This window comes from Glycine max, chromosome 18, assembly GCF_000004515.6.
Source record: "Glycine max cultivar Williams 82 chromosome 18, Glycine_max_v4.0, whole genome shotgun sequence".
Classification (NCBI taxonomy): domain Eukaryota; kingdom Viridiplantae; phylum Streptophyta; class Magnoliopsida; order Fabales; family Fabaceae; genus Glycine; species Glycine max.
Window position 1 is genome coordinate 50,041,615 of NC_038254.2, and position 19,452 is coordinate 50,061,066.

The following is a 19,452-nucleotide window of genomic DNA, read 5'->3' on the forward strand; positions in this document are numbered from 1 at the left end:
TTCCACTTTATAACATTTCACACTAAAAAATAATATATGTGATTAAGTTGATTGTAATTCACTACACAAGAAGAATGACTTCACGAACAAAATTTGTCCCCTCAGAAGTCAATAATCCGTATATAAAAGCATAATTGATATTAACCTTAGTCTATTCGTATAAATTTTACCTACATATATACTTTTATCTACAGTTGTATTTATTTATCTCTCAGTACATACAGTTTATTTTGGATGTAGCTAAATATCATTAGCTTTTACTTACAATTTCCCACTCTAGTTAAAGGTCGCATTAATAAAAAAAATGCAGCTAAATTCAATATATAGAAACACTAAGATATTATATTGAAATTTTGTATAAACTAGTAAATTTTTTATAACAAGATTAACTCGATTTGGATATTGAAACGAAAGAAAACGAATTCATTATAAGGATGCATTACTTCTAACATATATATGTCTTGGAGAAAACATGCTCCTCATGTGTTTTTCTTAATAAATTAAGAATTGTTAAATTTTTCATGTAAAGTGGGTCGGTCTCAAAAGCCAAGAAAGAAAAAAAATACACAATTTGCAAATTTTTCGCTCAAATTAAAGGGACATTCTCTGTAGGCTTTAGTAGAACAGTCTCCAAAGACTTTTAACAAGTCAAAATATTTTAGAAAATACAGCTAGCTTCAGCCAAAAGTTAATATTCAATGAAAATCAACGATTAACGCAGATAATACCTACCATTTAATCCATGATCATAGCTGCATATATTGACAAAGAGAAAGTAGACGGACAAATCTCATATAAATAGGTGACAATTTCTTGGTATTCACCACATTTAAACACTAATCATAAGCCTCTCAACCCTATCCTTCTTAGTTACATATTTCAATTTTAAAATTCCAATTACAATGATTCTTCCAAACATCAAAGTTCGTTTTTTCTTACTCTTTTGCCTTATTGGGATAGTGTCAGCACAGTTATCCTCTACCTTTTATGGCAAAACGTGTCCTAATGCACTTTCAACCATTAAATCAGAAGTAGTGTCTGCTGTGAACAACGAGCGTCGTATGGGAGCCTCGTTGCTCCGTCTTCATTTCCATGATTGCTTTGTTCAAGCAAGTCAACTTTCACTATGTCCCTTTTTTCATTATGATTTATTTTCTCTTTCGGTACCATAAGATTATGCTTGAAGGCTTAACCTAATATATATGTATATGGGTTGCATTTACTATTTATGCACGTGTTCATATACACAAAAAAATAATCATTAGTTATACGAAAAAAATATATATTTTATCAAAACTACTTAGTCATTTTTCTTTTACATATATAATGTCATCGATACGACTTCAATTCGCGTATCTTGAAGAAAAAAAATCACACTTGTTAACAATTTAAGAGATAATAATGTGATTAACTGTACTAAGCATCTCTTGAATTTGGTTCCTTCTTCAGTACAATTGTGCTTTAGTGTGATAAACTCTATTATTTGTATATACAAGCAAATAATCCAACACTTTATCACAGTAAATTTGACTAATTGTTACGTGTTGGATTTGGTTTGATAAAGTAAATTTTTAATGTTAGATTTAGTATGGCAAGGTATATAGTTATTTAATTATATATGAGTCACTAAATGGTTTATTACTCTAAATACTGTTTGGTTTTACTACAAAGGAGCCGAACTTGCATTTTTGTTACATAGTTCATTGTGGAACTTTAGTCCTTATAATATCGTAAGTATTGTTAGTTTTTTTTTATAATAAAAATTGACATTTTATTTTCTAGTCGTTGGTTTCTCTCGGTGACTAAAATCATTATCAATATAATGTCATTTTTTTTATTTATACTGTAGAACAACACAACAAAACAAACCTATTATATCTAAGTTTTGTTCACATGTCTTACTATTAATTCAATGAACTGATCAATCGATATTATATTAAGAATTAAGAAATTTGTGAAATTATAAAAAGGTTGAATTTTCAACAAAAAGAAAACCACTTGCATAATAATTTATTTTAGAAATTCCATATACAAATTTAATTTCACATCAAAATATAATGGCTAAAAGTGGACTTTTCTGGCAACAAGCATTTGCTTCCAAATTGTCATGCAACGAAGTGATGTCGATCAGGCCAAGTCCACATCAAAAGAAAAAACAAAACACATGATAATCGTTCATTCATAATATTCTTTGGTGAAATGAAAATGACAACTAATTAATTAATTAAAGTGAATTCGAAAATAATAATTCTCATTTTGTTCGTACCTAATTAATGCTTTTGTTTTTTGTTTTCCATGGCAGGGATGTGATGCATCAGTACTATTGGATGACACATCGAGTTTCAAGGGTGAGAAGACAGCAGGTCCCAACGCTGGTTCGATTAGAGGTTTTAATGTAATAGACACCATAAAGTCTAAAGTGGAGAGCTTATGCCCTGGTGTTGTTTCTTGTGCTGATATCCTTGCTGTAGCAGCAAGAGACTCGGTTGTAGCTGTAAGTATATGTATATATTTCAGCTAGGTTAAATGGTGAAATTATTTTAATTTAACTAGTGATTCTGAGTTTCAGTTTTATATATGCAATTAGGTTAAATATTACATGTTTGATCTATAACTTAAAAACATATATACGAGTTAGGCACTTATATTGAACAAATTTAATTTTCAGCTTGGTGGACCTACTTGGACTGTGCAATTGGGTAGAAGAGACTCAACCACTGCAAGTTTAAGTTCTGCTAACTCAGACTTGCCTGCTCCCACTTCAAGTTTAAGTGCCCTTATCAGTTCTTTCTCCAACAAAGGTTTTTCATCTAAAGAACTGGTTGCTCTTTCAGGTAGCTAGCTAGCTAGATGCATATTTAATTAATCCAGCATATGCATTAATTTTAATACATTTTTTTATGTACATTTTTTTAACATATTTTTTTATTAGTTTGAAATTTATGTACATTTTAAAACTAAGAATGGAGCTTGCCTATGAGTCTTACATCAATAATAAAAAAAAATTTTGAAACAAGTGTATAGCTAATATTAATTTCTCTTTCAAACATTGTATATTACATTTTGAAGAATATATACTAGTCAAATACTCTCTAATATTTTCTTTAATCTGTGGGTCACTCTATATGCATGGAACCATTCAAATGAGGAATACAACTAACATATTTAAGTAAGATTGACTCACATGAATTTCATGCGATTAAATAATGTGTTCGAGAGAAATTATGTGTTAGATAATATTTCTCGTTTCACCTCTTGATAAGAATGGACAATTTGATCCGAAAAATATGTCTATGATCAAATGTTATATTTAGTCTTCATGGGTGTTAGCAACACTTCTCAATCACCATGTCCAAAATTTATAATTTTTAATAAATTTTAGTTGATAATCAAGAGAGTATTACTTTTTTAGTTTTGCCAATTGCCTTGAACTTCTTTCTAATTTCTAATTAAAACCTATTTCAGGATCGCACACAATTGGGCAAGCTCAATGTTCAAGTTTCAGAACAAGGATTTACAACGACACCAACATAGATTCCTCTTTTGCAAAATCATTGCAAGGAAATTGCCCTAGCACAGGTGGTGGCAGCACATTGGCCCCTCTTGACACCACCAGCCCAAACACCTTCGACAATGCTTACTTCAAGAACTTGCAGAGCAAAAAGGGTCTCTTGCACTCAGATCAAGAGCTCTTCAACGGAGGATCCACAGACTCTCAAGTAAATTCCTACAGCAGTAATCCTGCAAGTTTCAAAACTGACTTTGCCAATGCAATGATTAAAATGGGGAACCTTAGTCCACTCACTGGGTCTAGTGGCCAAATTAGGACCAATTGTAGGAAGACCAACTAAGATTTTGGGCCTTCTTGTACTAATTAAGTATGAAACAAAGTCAAGGTTATGGGATAATTTAGATATATGTTGTATGCGTTGCAGTTTAGGAGCAAAGTAAATGCTTCCTTAATTGTAGTAATAATATAATATAAGAATATCAATGTCAAAATGTTTGGACTTGGTTAATTCTGGACCGGCAAGACTTGCTAACCTTCCAATTAAATTAATTTAACTATTGTTCGTCTGACTTGTTAAATGTTATCTTCTCTATAGTCTGAACTTTAGGATAAAATACCAAAAAAAAGATTTTGATGATAAAGTCGATAAATGACTGAGATGTATTTTGTGAATAGAATGTAACTTACCTTCTTTTTGCTTAAAGGTTGTTAGTTCTTTGGTAAGTGTACTAAATCGTTCGTAGTAATAATTTTTCGATAATCTGAGTATCGTATCATAGGAATTTTGTTACACTTATGTGAAGTACTTTTCAATTTGTAAATTGTAAATTTAGTTTATAAAATTTAAGATAATTTAAATCTAAGTGGCTACTTCTAAATTAAGGAAAACTCAAGCAATAAATAAAGAATAAAGTCTATGAAAGATTACTAAAATCTAATATCACTACAAAAAAAATGTTAAATAATGGAGGTTATTTTGCGGAGGTTTTAGAAACCTCCTTAATTTATTAAAAACTACAATTTTTTGTGTTTAATTTGCGGAGGTTTATAACCTCAGCTAATTAAATATTATTTTTCCACTCTTTTCTCTTTAAAATAAAATAAATCATGTTTTTTTCCCGGCAAAAAAAAAAATCCTCTCAAAAAAATCACAAAATCACTCCAAAAAAAAATTCCCTCTAAAAAAAATCACAAAACCCCTCAAAAAAAAATTTCCTCTCAAAAAAATTACAAAACCCCTCTCCTCAGATTACCCCTAAAATTTCTCTCGGTTTTTCGTTCCAGATTTTACTTTTCTTCTCTCGCTTCCCAAAACCCCTCTCTTCAAAGGTACTTCCTCTCTTTGTTCCAAGGTCCATTGTTGTTTTCTTATTTTTGTTTTAATTAATCGAATCATCATCTTCGTTTTCTTTTTTCTTCTTTTTATGTATATATTCGGACAAAATCAATACACACTTGATACAAGCATGTGTTTTGCTTGCAGGGTATACAGCGAGACGAAGAAATTCGAAGGATTCAAAAAGAAAATAAGGCCAGATATTGCGCAGTTATCTTCGAAAGCATTATTTTTATTTTATTTTAATATATCTTATCTTCTGGCATGTGTGTGTCTGGGCATCATTGATCACCGTCGAAGATTTTACTCTGCCATTTTTTTTATACCTTCAAATTTTTGTGTGTTCAGTTTTCGATTTTAGTGTTGTACGTTGCCGAGAATGATTTGGAACTAAGATTCTGACATTCGCCTAATCCATGGCGCTTTCAGTTTTCGATTTGGAACTAAGATTCTGGTTTCCCTTTCTTTATTTCTTTCTTTCCCTTTCTTTATTTCTTTCTTTCCCTTTCACCTACAAACCTTCCTTCTCTTCACCATCCCTGACCTACTACCAGCTATTCCCGTACCTGATTCTAATTTTCAATTCAGTTTTTTTTTCTTTTTTAATTATTATTATGATTTTGTCTGTTCTTTGAATCGTGTTGGTGTGTACTGTTTGCTGTTCTGCTCTACCCAAGCCTAAGCCTTTGGTTTTTGACCCATCTTTGGTCATTTTTAATTATTTCTAGACTTTTTTATTTTATTTTTTATTTCCAGATAAAATTACAAGTTCACTGAATTGGTTGTCTTGAAACTTGAGAGTTTAGACTGCTTATTTCTAGGATTAGATGAGGAGTCAGTAGTTGGCAATTAATCCAAATCAGTATTTCCATTCCTTAGGATGAACGTGCAATCGACCTTCCCTTTTACTGGGTGGTATTATATAGTGAAGCAACTGATAAATTTAAATGACAAAAAATATATGTTTTTATGATATTTTATATAAATATTAAATAATCTTGTTTAACACAAACATTTGAATTATTGATCCCAAACTGAGACAAAGTGAGAAGCGGTGAGAATGACAGCCAAGGCTGACTCCTGTTCAAAAAGATCTGCCCGATTTGCCACATAGACATGCATGTTTATTTAATAAATAAAGTAATTTGTAAAAAGAAATTATAAAAATTATTAAAGTCATCATTTTCCCTGAGAATGTATTTGTGATTATGTGGTCCTCCATCACGCACGTACGGTAGTTGGCATGGGATATCCCGAGAGATAAGACTACTTTGAAATATGTGTGTGACAGGAAAACACAATTAAAATGTGATTCGGCAAAAATTTAGTTCTCTATATATCTATGTTTGCTTTCTTTATGAACTGAAGAATGAATTTCACAAGATCCAAATGACTATCACAATTGGCATTCAGAAATTAACTAACCATACTTATAATAAAGGTGATGTCAGGTTTGGTGATGATGAGATAGTTAAGTTTGCCTACCAGGCATAATACATGCTGATCAGCATAGTGTAAGATGCCTTTATATATATACATATTAAGTAAAACAGCGGAAGCTATAGTAATTTGGTATTAAATTTTGAATAAGAGAAATTATCAGTTACTACACCTGAGAACTGAAATTCATTATAGATTCCAGCAAACCACTCTGCTAGTGTGTTTAGGAAAAGTTGGTGATTGAGAATTGGCATGATCTTAATGACTTGACGGTTCCTCGTGACCAATATCCTTCATGATGTATTCTTTATGACACAAACTTTCAGTTCTGTTATTGCTGCAGGGATGCTCACTCTTATAAATCTGTTTATAGCATTTCCCTCCTTACAAAGTGGGATGAATTTTGTCAATTGTATTTCTACTAATAATTAACATTTGAGAGTGAGAGAGAAGCGTGAAGACTTGTTTTTAAAAAAGAATAATTATGAGTTTCTTTTTTTTTCTTATTCTTTTCTTTTTCATTCCTTTCTTTCCCTTGCTTATTTATGATTAACATATATGATTTTCTTTTCTTTTAATTAACTTAGTGATTGAGAGAAAATAATGTCATCAAATGACTCCATCCATCTCGTACTTCCAATTTTACTTTTTTTTAAATTTTTTAATTATAGTATTGATGTAAAGTATTACTATGTCCAATATAATAACTAATTTTATCAGGACCTATAGTGTAAAGAATAAAGAAATTCGAAGCAAGCAAGTTATTCCACACACTGGTGGATCCAAAGCTAATCCTAGAAGAAGAAATGAGTTGGTAATGACACTAAATGTTAACTTTTACTAATTAAAGAAGTTCAATGTTTACTTACTCTTTATTTATCTTAGTTGTTAGAAACTGGGAAGCTACCAAGTCGTGGACAATTATATATTGAAACTCATAAAAGGAAAGATGGATCATTTATAAATGAAGCAGCAAAGACTATAGCGGTATGTTTTTCTTTAGTAACATTGTTTTCAAGGATTGTGCTTAATCTTAAAACTTTTGTAATTCCTTTTATTACATGTTTGTAGGAACAAATTGAAGTAGGATTGACTCAAAGCATAGTTGATGAATCTGAAGTTTCTCCTCTTGATGTTGTTGGTAGAGTGTTAGGGTTAGAGCACTCTGGGAGAGTGCGATGCATGGGATTAGGAGCTGTTCCTTCTAATACATTCAGAAACACAAGACTTCGAGCTTCTAGTCTGAGCTCTTCTTCATCTGGTGTTGCCTTTCCATCTTCAAACTAATGGCAAGAGAAATACAACAATTTAGAATCAGCTTTTAAGGCCTACATGATAATGAAGGAAGGAAGGATCCCTGAAGAATTAGCTAGTTATTTCACTCCTGATCAAACACATGTAAGTAATTAATATGCATACATCATTATGTATATGTGAGGTATCCTAAAACTTGTTAGTATAATACACAATGTACTCTTAAAACTGTTTTACATATGTCTATAGTTTATTAATTTATTCACGCATATTAGTTAGGAAATATATTTTGTAATTGGTACGTGTGTTTATTAAGCTAATTAATTTACAGTTTTGTAGATAGATTTTATAGTTAATCAACAATATTAAGGTAGAATTTTATTCATTTTGGCTAGCTCTTAATACTCTTTATCTCAAGTTAGGTCTTTAAGTAAACATACATGACCAAGGTAATAACCATGCATAAGTTTAGAATATTAAAACAATTGTTTAGAATTGATTATTTTTATTGATGGTCATTATGATTTAGTATGTGTGATACACCCTTGTATATAGTATATGTGACTAAGTGTTTTTTCTTTTCTTATTTCAGTCAAATGATGCTTCAAGTGTTCCTAATACACCTTTGGATGCAAGAGGATCTTCTGGTGCTAGCAACCCTTAGTTTGCTTATAATGTATTTTGGATTTAAAGTTTAGTACAATACTAATATTACTTTGTTATGGATTTTATGTCATACTTTGATTTACAATAGAAATTTGAATTATAAATCTTTGAACTATATGCTATTATTTTGGTTATTGAAATATAATTTCTACGTCCTCATTATGAGTTTTTTTATTACATTTTTTTATCGATATCATAAGAAAATGAAAAATTATAATACATGTAGATTATGAAACTAAAATGAGTATACAAAATCATTATATACCAGAAAATAAGGAGAATTAGAAAATCAATTGTAAAACATCTATTGCTAGCATGATTTAAAAAAAAACCCCTCCATAGTATAGTTTTAAAACCTCTTTTAATAAACCTCCGCATTTAGCATAGGTTTAAAACCTCCTACAAAAAAACCTCCATATTTAGTGTAGGTATAAAAACCTCTTCCAATAAACCTCCACAGTTAGCGTAGGTTTAAAAACCTCCTTTAAAAAACCTCCACAGTTAGCGTAGGTTTAAAACCTCTAAAAAAAACCTCTGCAAAATGTTCTCGATACCAGAGGTTTTTGAAAACCACCGGTAATTGCTTGTGGCGAATCTAACTGTGGAGGTTTTTGAAAACCTCCGTAATTTATTTTGCGGAGGGTAAAAACCTCCACTAAATGAAAAAATAACCTTCATTATTTAACAGATTTGTTGTAGTGTATGCCTAAGTACCTACTTTTAAGTAAAATAAGGAATAACTACTTCTAAATAAAAGAAACTTCAAACAATAAAATAAGGAATAAAATCTATATAATAAATTTGCTAAAACCTAACAAGTCTAATTAGCCTAGATATACGGATTCAGGATTTGTCTGTTATCAATACTAGTGAACTAATTCTGCCCCACATCTATCAATCTACTTGCCCCTGCCTTAATTACCTATCTTCCAAATGCCCTTTGCAAAGACTCAATAACTAGTTAAGGTGCATTAAGATTAAATTCTATATGTTTGCTAAAGCATGGACATTAGGTTATCATTCTATGACTAGCAATGCTAACCCTATGATTTCTTTCTTTTAGTGTTCTATTAAGCGTTACCCTCTCCCAAGTGGACTAACCCTTAAAACATATTCAAGCATTCATTCCTTACTCCTAATTAGGTTTTACCCTCTCCCGAGTGGACTAAAGCCTAACAGAAAATAAAGACTGAGATACAGGATAAATAAGAAAGAAAAGCATATAAAAGAACCTGGAAAGAAACCCTCTAAATGATAACCCAATGATTTCTTTCTTTTATTGTTCTATTAAGTGTTACCCTCTCCCAAGTAGACTAAACCCTAACATAAAATAAGGACTGAGATACAGGATAAATAAGAAAGAAAGGTAAATAAAAGAACCTGGAGGAAAATCCTCTTTTTATTAATAACTCTTGAAATGCTCCATACATCATTAGCTTTTTAGGTCTGTCAGACCCTAGCTAGGGGATTAGCCACTCATGGTCATGAGGGTTTTACAATGAGAAGGGGGTGAAAAGAAAGATAATAAAAATATAAGAAAAGGGAAGGAAAAGGAGAGAACTGAGTGCCAGAGGTCTAAGAAATGAGCTTTGAGGTAGTGTGTTCGTTTTCCTAGGCTAACCCTCTTATTTATAGGTGCAAAATTGGATTTTGGGCCTTTGTAGTCTCGCTGAGCGCGAAGCCTCGCACTCAGCGCGTGTTGTGCGCTTAGTGCCTTGTCTTCTTACGCGTTGGGCGTGTCTCGCGCTTAGCACCTTGCTGGGCTGGACTTCTTCTAATTTTTTTTCTTTTTTTTTATTTCTGCTCCTTTTTGTTTGTTGTACCTTCCTTTTTCATATTTGCAATCAGAATTAGAAATTAATTAAATCTTTTCACATTAAAGCATAAATAATTGTTAAATAATTAATTTCAAGTTAATTTCAAACCAATTTTTCACTATTAATTTATTATTATTTAGTAGTTATCAAAGGTCTGCTTGATTACAATATAGAGAATTACCGAATTAGTAACCATTCTCACGTTGACCACAAAGGACGTGAGGTATCTATTAAGGATGTGTGCCTGAATTAAGGAGGTTGGACAGTTGATGCCGACTACCTGTGTGTCCGGTACAATACAACTATTGATCTAATTAAATTAAGAAAGAGATTTGTCCGAAACAATATGCACGTTGCTTTTTCCACGCATACGGTATTATCCGAAACAATACTATCAAATGTATTTTATATAATATATTTTCTTTATTCCAAAATAAGCATAGTATTTAGGAAAAAAAATTAAAATAAATATCACATTTGACTCTTTAATATAATATTAGTTTCTCATTTCTACTAATATCTTTTATAAATGTTACTTTATTTTTTTAATATAATATATTAATGTTAGATTTGTAAAATTCTTATTTTTTTCATTTATTTATTAGTTTTTTTTGTCTGCATAGACATTTGTTTCAGACAACAACTATGTAGGACCCACTTATTTGTTAGATTGTTTTTTATTACATTATTTAGTATATTGTTATTATTATGTGAAGCAACGCGTTCTCATCCAAAAATATGTGGAGCTAGTTATCTTTTATTCAATAATACTCGATATTTGTTTATCAGTTCAATAATACTCAATATAATGCTACTTTTAATTGACCTTTCTATATTCCCGTTGCTTTTTCCACGTACACGGCAATATAATTAATGTTATCAAATATACGTTGCCATCTCTCTCATTTATAATTCATGAGTTGCCATTTTCAATAAAGCAAAATTTTTATACATCTTAATTTGCACTATTTTTCACGTATTTTAAATTTTAAATTCAAATTTTACTTAATTAAAATATAATATATTTATTTTTATTTAAAAATTAGCATATGAATATATTAAAAAATTAAGATGAATAATTAAATATAAAAAAATGAGATCTATTGTAGAGTCTATTAAAAAATAATTAAGTTTATTAAAGTAAAAAAATGATATGACATTATAAAAAATATGAAATATTATAAAATATATAAGATAACAACTCATGTAAATTAATTTATTAAAAATTCTCTTAAGTCATCTCCTATATATATATTCCATGAAAATAATCTTATACTCGAGTCAGGTAAGAACAGCAAAACTTTCCCTCCATGTGGTAAATAAATACTTGCTTGCATTTTAAATACTATATAGAACGATGATAAATTGGTAATTCTAATGGTAAAATATAAATCTGCCACAACTATTTTATTAATGTTTATAAATACTTCAATTTCGATGACATTTTTTTCACACAGCAATCCTACTAGCCGTCTCTCTTTTATATATTAAGTTAAAATTGAATTTTACAATTTATGTAAATTTCAATTTCTATTAATTTTTAAATTTTAAATTTTGACACATCATAACAAATTAATAGATATAAAATAAGGTGTTTTTATTAAAAACATATTTTTGATTAATAATAAAAAAATTTCTTTAAAATATTCATGCAATGTAGGAACAACTTACTAATTTTACTTAATATTCAATTATCCCTGCATTCATACAGAATAATATTGAGAGTGCTTGCTACTCAGGTTTTAATATTCGATGCAGTGGTTTATTCTCGCCTTTCTTTTGTTGAATTTCTGTTTACGATTCTCAATCAATCTAAGATAATGAAAAGAAAAAAATAATAATAAGCACGTACGTATAAAGAACTTAAAAACTACATCAACTTAACACAATATTTTTTTGTTAATCCAGTGAAATAAAATATAAATTTAATTTTTTTTACGAAAACTAATCTAATGACGTCATAAATACTGTGAATTCATAATTAACTACACGTCAATTTCTTATGCCAAAAAGTCTTAATTACATATATTGTCTTTTTGCCAATCATTCATAGCATATATGCACTTCTATACGGAACTTCAAATCACAATTAACAACGACCTCAGTATTGCTTGCTCTAACAAATTCACGTTTTACCACTGACTAAATGGCTACTCTCTTGGGCACATAGACGCACTTTTCAAACTACAAGAATATTGACGAGTCAATTTGTAAGCGGGCAACGTGAGAGGACATGCAAATAGTTTAGCTGTAATATAGAAAACAAAGTTCAGGAAAACGATGGATGTATTGTAGGCTACACAGAAATGTAGCACTTAGTTGGCTTCAGTTGAATTTGCCTCCAAATAAACGTCAACAAATATATTTTTTTGAACTACCTTAAGTTGTTTATAGCTTGAAGAAAAAAAGAAAAAAAAAAGAGATAAATGATTCATTTCATTGATAATGTATGTAATATGATGGGAAGAGAGATAAAAAAAAAAAGAGAGTTTGTGGCATGCATGATTTGTGGCAGGCGACATCATTAGCGGCATCGACGCGTTTAGTTGTTAACGTAAAGACATGGAACGAACATGCATGTTTAATATATTAAAGCAGAAATGCCCACAAAGCATGTCGGAGTATATCTTTGACTCTCTTACTATGTACAAACATGACAGTAAGAAAAGAAATTAAGGTAATTTTAATCATTAGTATTAGAGAGAGTGTGAGAACGTGTATAGTGATCAAGAAAGCTTCTTTTTTAGATGAGAGAAATACATATAGTTATAGACCATTAAATTATATCATGAAAAGTCATATATATATATATATATATATATATATATATATATATATATATATATATATATATATATATATATTAAAAACTTGTAATTTGACCTGTCAAATAAATAACTATAAATAATATAAACATAATGTTACAATCACAATAAAATTATATATCTTACTAATATTTTATTAACTAAACAATCTATAAAAAAATACTAACTCAGTGAGTAAACTTAAGCCAACCCACTCCTTGACCCGCAGGTTAAAAAGTTAAGGGAGTTGAAGAGTTAAATCACTCAACGCAAACCCAACTTATTTTGGTAAAAATTGGTTGATCATTCAACTCACTAACAATCCTATGAATATACTCCTTTTATTCCTTTTTAATTGACAAGTTTTGAAAATAAATGTTTTTATTTATATGTTATTTACAAAATTTAAGATCGCATTAAGTATTTTTTATCAATTATATTCTTTGTCGTCTCATAATTTTTAATTAATTTATACATTTATTTTATGTGTATTGAAAAGAAAAATAAATAAAATAAGAAATCTCACGATTATATTATTAGAATATAAAAAAATATTAAATTTGTTGATTTGTGCGTAACAATCTTAAAAAAATAAAATACTCCAACAAGGATCAATCCTTATATAAAAAGGAACGGAGGATGCAATGAATATACTACAATAACTAAAATCAATATATTCAACATATTATATATAAGGATTAATTAAGGACCAAAAATAGGGAGAAAATCTTATTTAATTTTCAAGAATTAAAAATGATGAGATTTTTTTTTATATACTAACTAAAACAAAAAAAAAGTATATATTGTGAAGATATGGAAGTTATTTAATTGAGAAAAATTTTCGTAACACATTACATTGGTTTGATGGAATTAGGCTCAAATTTTTTTAAGTAGAGTCTCAATATTTAAGTCTTTAATGATGCAAAAAGTGTGATTGAAATAAAAGAAGACTAAAAATAGACCGTTAGATTTAAAAAAAAATTAATCATTGATAAAATTAGTTAATATATAATATTCATCTATAGCATGATAAAAAAAATAATGCAGGTAAGTTGATTTAGATATCACTAAAACACAATCAGAAACAGAGGGAAGGGTGACCCAGTGGGGCCATGGTCACTCCCGATTATTTTTTAAAATTTATTTGAATAGTTATATAAAACTATTCTGTTGTCTCCTAAAATTAAAAAAAAAACTTTATTCATCTAATATATTTCTTTTTCATATGTTATTTTTTGACTCAATATAATTACGTATTTTTGTAATAATAAAAACTAGTTATATATTGAATTTATCATATATTTTATGCATATAAAATTATAGTTTTTTTTATTAAATCATGTTTTGTAACCTTTGGCTCTTCTTAATCCAAAATTCTAATAACGCGATGCTATACCAGAAATAAAATAAAATGGCACACCATGCAAAAATATAATTACTCGCAGCTCGCTTCATATGGTTTCAAATTAAGAAACAAAATAAAGAAAAAGTTTTCAAACATTTCGCTCAAATTTCTTGACTTTGAAAAATTAGTCGAAGAATTGGTAGCAAAAATACAGTTCAGAATAGTTCCAAAAATTAATGAAAGGATTTCAGAACTCCACGTACTTTTGGAAAAAAGACCACTTCCTTCCAGCCTAACACATTAAAAAAAAAAAAATAATATCGGTCCATTTTATTTGCTTCATCGTATCCTACTTTGGAAGCTTCCGTCTATTTATATTTTTTTTACAGCTTCCGTCTATTTATATATACTTTTAAATTTAATAATATATAATTTAAAAATTAAAGATAAAAGTATTTAAAAACTGTTCAAAATGAAAGAATATGCGTGATTAATTAACTCAAATAAAATTTGAAAAGGCATAAATTAAAGATTATATTTAAGACTATGAAGAAAATATATAACTAATTTTAAAAAATTAGGGAATGTAAGGCTGAATTTATGATTGAAAGGAGAAGGGGGAGCTAGAAACAGATGGTGTGTTTGAATCCTTCCACTAACATTTTAACAAAATATAAAACTATCAATTAACACTGATAAAAAATTATTTTTTTTAAACAGGAAGAATTCAGAATCATATATATCACACTTTAGAAGCGAGCATATAAAAATTAAATCACTTTTAGAAAATGCTTTTTTCTTTACTATATAAAGGCAGATAATTCTAAATCTTCATACCCAATCCTTTTAACAACAGCTCTCTAAACTTCTAAACATAGATAATATAAAATGTTTCTTTTTATATTTTCAATATATTAGACATATTCAGTTTTTATTGAATATAGCAAAATTATAACGAAAATAAAGAAAACCCTTTGATATATTTAAATATACAATACAACTATTTCTGATTGGCTGCATGCGCATGCATATATTGACTAGCAAAGAAAAGTACAAAATAGGCCCCCCATAATAATTGAGTAATAAAGAAAAGTTCAAATTAGATCTTCTATATATAAATAAGTGACGCATGTAAAGATCTAACCACAGGCACTAATCATAAGCCTCTCTATCTATACTACACTTCGAATTTGTTCTAAAATTACGTAGAATTCCCTTTAATTTCATGGCTACTACTTCTTTCTACATGACCATACCAATCTTCAAAATTCGCTTCTTCTTGTTCTTATGCTTTTTTGGGATAGGTTCTTCTCAATTGTCCTCTGATTTTTACTCCACAACGTGTCCCAATGCACTTTCAACCATTAAGAGCGTAGTGGACTCTGCTGTGAGCAATGAGGCTCGCATGGGAGCATCCCTCCTACGTCTCCATTTCCATGATTGCTTTGTTCAAGCAAGTCAACTTACCCTTTCATCAATCTTCTTCAAGTTTTTATTATTTCAAATTTCATGTTCCCCATGCATATACGCGCGCACACGCATGCACATGCATGTTTATCACGAATAATACACAGAAAAATTTCTTGAATAAAGTAGCAGTTTTGCTAGCTTACTTGGTTTTCTTTCGATAAAGAAAAAGGAAATCATGGTTCACGTTGTTGAAAATTCGAATTGTATTCTTACACTAACACCATGAAACCAATCAAAATGCTAAAAAAAAAAAACTATATACTAAAGGAAAAGAAATATATATTACGTATTATAGTTGTCATTATATTATTAATATATACATTATAGACTTACCATCAGGGATTCAGGGGTTACTTTAAATTCCTATGCTTCCCTGTTATAGACAGAGTAACTCGGTGGAGCGGTGCTGTCATTTGTAATTTTAGTACTTGCTTGAACAATTTTGTTATTTCATTTTATATTTCATAAGAATCGTAAATAAGTATAAATAATTTATGATAATTTGTGTATTTTGTTCCATCAAGCTGGATACCTTAATCAAATTCTAATATTTTTTATCATAAGTTTGATTGTGATTACGTCTCTTTTTATATAAAATAAAGTACTAATCTATAACGTCTACTTTAACAGTTTAATTTTGATTTGACAAATAATATATCAATTCAAACAAATTCAATTCCTAACTGTTAATACATGACATATTTTAGTGATTATATTAACATCTAATTATCCATTAGTATTTATTCAATTTCCTAGTGGCCAGAAAAAGAGACCTAGCCTAAATCATTCTTTAGAAAAAGAAAACTTGACATTGACAATCATGTATGTGTGTTGCTAAAAATTAACTCAATTTATTTTCATTTTATTTACCCATTTTGTGTTTAATTTCATTTCAGGGATGTGATGCATCAGTGCTATTAAACGATACAACAAGTTTCACAGGTGAACAGACGGCACGTGGCAACGTTAATTCCATAAGGGGTTTTGGTGTAATAGACAACATCAAGTCTCAAGTTGAGAGCTTATGCCCTGGTGTTGTTTCTTGTGCTGATATTCTCGCTGTGGCTGCAAGGGACTCTGTTGTTGCTGTAAGTATATATAACATATATCAAAACGCTACACAATAATTAAATTAATAAAACCCATATACTATGCATATTATATGAGTTAGCTAGGTACTAATTTATTGAAACATATCTATCTCTTAGCTTGGTGGACCTAGTTGGACAGTGCAATTGGGCAGAAGAGACTCAACCACTGCAAGTTTAAGTTCTGCAAACTCAGACTTGCCCCGTTTTGATTTAAGTCTACAACAACTTAGCGATAATTTCCAAAACAAAGGTCTCACCACCGCAGAAATGGTTGCTCTGTCAGGTAATTAACTACCCGCTAAATGCATATTAAATGTATTTTTAGAGCATGAAAACATATAACATTTTTTGTGTGTGATGTTACATGGCTGCCGGAACAAGCGAACCTATTAGAATAAATAAGAATTAAAATGGGCTATAAACTTGCATACCATATTAGATTTCAACTTAAAATCAATTAATATTAAGTAAAATTGTCCAACATATATATAAGTTACATCTCGAGAGTTGAAACAAATAATATGCGACTTCCTAACATAATCAAGTCTTATTAGCTCTTTTTTTATAAACTAAAAAATTTAATTATGTATCATATAATGATTGATCGAGACTATATATTGATTTTTTCCTGAGATTCAGGATCATATATTGATATTTCCTTTAACAGGGAGATATAAGAGATGAGATATGATGTCACTAGACTAGGTCACTCAATGATGAAATGAGATATTGTATATTTATAAATATAATTACTTTTAACATGCACTTTATGTTCTACTATTTGCAATAAATATTTCAGGAGGGCACACAATTGGGCAAGCTCAATGTTCAACTTTCAGAACAAGGATTTATAACGAGACCAACATAGATTCCTCTTTTGCAACATCATTGCAAGCAAATTGTCCAAGCGTGGGTGGTGACAGCAATTTGGCCCCTCTTGACAGCAGCCAAAACACCTTTGACAATGCTTACTTCAAGGATTTGCAGAGCCAAAAGGGTCTCTTGCACACTGATCAAGTGCTCTTCAATGGAGGATCCACTGACTCTCAAGTAAATGGTTATGCCAGCGACCCTTCAAGCTTCAACACTGACTTTGCCAATGCAATGATTAAAATGGGGAACATTAGCCCACTTACTGGCTCTAGTGGCGAAATCAGGACCAACTGTTGGAAAACCAATTAAGATCTTGGGTATAATTGTACTAAGTATAGTATAAGTTCAGGCTATTTTTAAAGTTACAATAGGGACAAACTGTAATGATGTCCAAAGGAGATTCAAAGATGTCCTTAAACTAAAGTGGTTATAAGTTATAGTTTTTATTTTATTTCTCTTAAATTATTGAGATGATAGATTGATGGATGGTATCCATTGATTAACATCAATTAAAACTATATAAATGCGTTTCTTTTTTTTTGAAAGATCAACCAATCAATGAAAAATCTGAGTATTAATTTTAATCTTTATTTCTCCTTTTTGGACTAAATTTAGCATGCCATAGCTCTAGCTTGTAGTTCTAGCAGCCTAACACAAACCAATGTTTCCTCAGGTTGTAATATGAATTTTATATTATGGAACAACAAAGCTTAGACTTGTTAATTTTGACTCGGTTAGATCAGTGAAATACTGGCTCATATAAATTAGGAAAAATTAAAGAGAATAAATCAAAATATGATATAATACATTTTAAAAATAAAGAGTAAACAAATGCACTTAATTTTCAATTATTTAGGCTTCTCTTCCAATGTCATTTCTGTCTATTACTTTCCATATAGAATTTATACAACTTATATCATTTGATATTTTATTCATTTGGAGCTTGCTTACAGCTGTACTTTTGCGTGGTAATGCAAAATTAATTGGGGAAAAGACTTGTTAGCTAGGGACATCTTTAGAGCAACTAATGGCTGTGGCTTGTTATTGTCAATATTTTTATCAGCACAATTTTCATAACTTTTGATGCAATATGGAAAATGTTGTGTTCTTGTTCCTGTAAGGTTATAACATTCGAAGTAAACAAATAACTGCTTTTTGGTTTACGGAAACACAGTAGATTATTCAATATTCTCTTTTATTAAGGTGTAAGATTATTATAAAAACGACCTATATAGTTGAGTATTAGAAATTTGTCGTGAAGTTTTAACATCATAGCAATCCATTTGAATAATACAAATAATTAACTGTATAAATACGGTGACAACTTCGATTTTGCTCAGTTGGTAGAGCGGAGGATTGTAGTTGGTATTGATATCCTTAGGTCGATAGTTCTAATCTGGTAGGTCGGATTTCTCTATGTATTTTTATGCTTTTTTATAATCCAACGTTTGGTCATTATTTGATAATTATACAACTCTGAAATGGAAACTGTTCGATCCGTTTGCAGGAGTTATTTGATTTGGATGAAAGAAAATTCAAAAAGAAAAAACACTTTTCTTATCTAAAGTATAAGATGCAGATTAAAGAACAAAATATAACTCATTATTAATTAAAAATTAATAGCTAGCTAAAATCATGACAAAATACATGATTTGTAAAATAATAAAGATGTTAAAATATTAATGGTTAATTTTAACATTAACCATAAAATAAAGAGAGTTTCTATGATGTCTCCAATAATTTAAAAATTTTGATATGGTTAATTTTTTAACCAATCAAATTACATGTATATAAATTTTTTTCAAATTAGTCCTTGATTATTATTTTTTAAAATTTTAAAATTAC

General features: G+C 29.4%; 2 protein-coding genes across 2 annotated transcripts; both read left to right on the plus strand.

Annotated features, from left to right (window-relative positions):
• The first annotated feature begins 801 nt into the window (after positions 1-801).
• On the plus strand, positions 802-4,002 carry LOC100799162 (cationic peroxidase 1). Its single transcript, XM_003552249.5, has 4 exons — positions 802-1,109; positions 2,303-2,494; positions 2,669-2,834; positions 3,466-4,002. The coding sequence occupies exons 1-4, from the start codon at positions 903-905 to the stop codon at positions 3,849-3,851; spliced, it is 951 nt and encodes a 316-aa protein (XP_003552297.1). The 5' UTR covers positions 802-902; the 3' UTR covers positions 3,852-4,002.
• Positions 4,003-15,314: 11,312 nt separating this feature from the next.
• Positions 15,315-18,259, plus strand: LOC100800219 (cationic peroxidase 1). The gene is made up of 4 exons (XM_003552251.4): positions 15,315-15,626; positions 16,540-16,731; positions 16,852-17,017; positions 17,534-18,259. The coding sequence occupies exons 1-4, from the start codon at positions 15,399-15,401 to the stop codon at positions 17,914-17,916; spliced, it is 969 nt and encodes a 322-aa protein (XP_003552299.1). The 5' UTR covers positions 15,315-15,398; the 3' UTR covers positions 17,917-18,259.
• Positions 18,260-19,452: the final 1,193 nt, after the last annotated feature.